At 54.2% G+C, this 2,212-nt stretch overlaps 1 protein-coding gene across 1 annotated transcript; it reads left to right on the top strand.

Moving 5' to 3' along the window:
• The first annotated feature begins 587 nt into the window (after window positions 1-587).
• On the top strand, window positions 588-1,373 carry LOC123855864 (centromere protein V-like protein 3). The gene has a single exon (XM_045891976.2). The coding sequence runs from the start codon at window positions 588-590 to the stop codon at window positions 1,371-1,373; it is 786 nt and encodes a 261-aa protein (XP_045747932.1).
• The last annotated feature ends 839 nt before the right edge of the window (window positions 1,374-2,212 follow it).

Here is a 2,212-nt window from a genome sequence, read left to right as displayed (position 1 = left end):
AAAAAGAAAATCACTTCAATTTCAATAATATAGGTAAATTAAATGTAAATAGGATGGAAAACATATCATGCAAACATTAATTAAAAAGCAGGAGTAGCTATATAATTACGTAAAGTAGACTTCATCACAAAGAAAGTTAGCAGAGATCAAAATAAAACATACGAATAATGAAAGAATCAATCCTCCCGGAGGACTCTTTTTTTCATCCCTCCTATCCACCCCTCCTACTGTGTGTATGGATCTTTCTCTGTGTTCCAGAGGCTTCTGTTCCTGTCTCTGTCAGAGCAAGCACCACACTATTTTGGTTATTATATTTTTGTATAACCGACCCTAAGAAATTCTAAGTGCTTTGGAAAGCATCTCTACATCCTCAGAGTCCAGTCCAGTACCTGGCGCCCAGCAGGTGCTCAGGCAATAATTGCCTTATGTTTGAATTTCAGGCCAGTAAAGGCTGTTTTGCTAGGGTCAAAGAAAGGTCTCTACATCACATTCAACAAGTGGCCAATCGCGCTGACGCAACGAGGCTGCTCAGCAACTTACTAGGAAACCAGGGGCGGTGGGCACGCGCTGGGAAGGCTGCAGGCGCCATGGGCAGGGTGAGGTACGGCGCCGGCACCCAGCCGCGGGGGCGGAAGCGGCCCGCGGACCCCGCCGCCGCCTGCGCAGCCGTCGCGGTGATGGGCGCGCGGCGCCCCCCTTTCCAAGTCCGCGTGGGGAGCCACGCGGCGGGAAGGAAGCCCGCGGCGGCCAGGCGGGATCCCGCAAGGTTGCGGCGGAAGCGCTGGTGGCGGCGGGCCCGGGAGGCAGGCTCCAAAGGGCCGCTGCGAGCCCCGAAGCCGCCGGCGCCCGCCGTGTCCCCCGGCGAGCTGGACCTGGGCGCGCAGCGGGAGCGCTGGGAGACGTTCAGGCAGCGGCGGGGCCTCAGCCGCGAGGGCGCCGCCAAGTTCCTGCCGGACACCTTCGAGAACCCAGGCCTGGTGTATCACACCGGAGGCTGCCACTGCGGCGCGGTCCGCTTCGCCGTCTGGGCCCCCGCAGACCTGCGCGTGGTGGACTGCAGGTGCAGGCTGTGCAGGAAGAAGCAGCACCGACACTGCCCGGTCCCGGCCTCGCGCTTCACTCTCCTGCTGGGCGCCGAGAGCATCGTCACCTATCGATCCCACGCGCACCCGGCGCTGCACAGCTTCTGCAGCAGGCGCGGGGTGCAGAGTTTCCACGCCTCTGTCTCTGACCCCGGCGTGTATGGCGTCGCCCCGCACTGCCTGGACGCCGGCACGGTGCGCAGTGTGGTCATCGAGGAGGTCGACGGGGGCGACTGGGGGGAGGAGGCCGTGAAGGAGCCCAAGGCCATCCAGAACGCGTCCCCCGAGTGAGCCCCTGCCTCTCCTCCCGAAGAGGAGCGGTGACTGGGGCCGCAACACGGCTGAAACATGCCCGGTTCCCCCCCTCTAACCCCCCCCCCCCAGGAGCCACCTCAGTGCTTGTGAAGGGATTGCTGTATGAAAGAGGTCGGTTTCTGGACTGGTGAACCCGTGATGTCTCTCCAGCCCTCCACCCCTTCCCTTTCAGTGTTTTGCGACGGACTTGGACTTGCTTATGATCAAAAAACTGAGCACACGTTTGTCTGTCCACAGCCCGAATCTTCCAATCCAATAAACAAGTAGCGTCTCTACTTTTTCAAGTCGCCTTGTGTAACACTCCCTTGTATTCTTTATTCTTCATAGAGTTCTCATAGGTCATTTTCAGATCATTCATACGTACTGTACCGTTATGGTGCTATTGTGAACAAGATTGTTTTTAACGGCCGCACCTGGTATGTAGGACCACTCACTATATCCAAACACTTCTGTGAACATTTATTAGGACGTTTCCTACTGATTATCTGTGTGCGTGTGTGTGTTTCAGGTAAGCACTTACGTTTTCGCTACTTAAAGATAAGCATTGATTTCAGCCACATTGCTTATTTAATGTGTTTTTATGTAATACGTTTAAGGCTCATTAGTGTGACATACCTCATTGCACTTACGTTTTCAAATGATGCTTCCATTTTGCTTGATTTTGTTTTAGAAACTGCCTGTGGGTAGGGTGATGGGGAGACAGAAGAATGAGATAGATGTCTGTGCACTGTATGTACGCCTTCTTTGATGTTTTGAAATTCCTATCTTGAACATGTGTTAAGTATTCAGATAAAAGGTGTTCCAGAAATAAATAC

This window comes from Mirounga angustirostris, unplaced genomic scaffold, assembly GCF_029215605.1.
Source record: "Mirounga angustirostris isolate CCGP_5_RB_7025 unplaced genomic scaffold, mMirAng1.0.hap1 SCAF_11, whole genome shotgun sequence".
Classification (NCBI taxonomy): domain Eukaryota; kingdom Metazoa; phylum Chordata; class Mammalia; order Carnivora; family Phocidae; genus Mirounga; species Mirounga angustirostris.
Note: the sequence above shows the minus strand (reverse complement) of the source record. Positions and strands in the feature narration are given on the sequence as shown.

Coding starts and splice junctions, on each gene's coding strand:
- LOC123855864 (XM_045891976.2), top strand. CDS start 588: ATGGGCAGGGTGAGGTACGGCGCCGGCACCCAGCCGCGGGGGCGGAAG.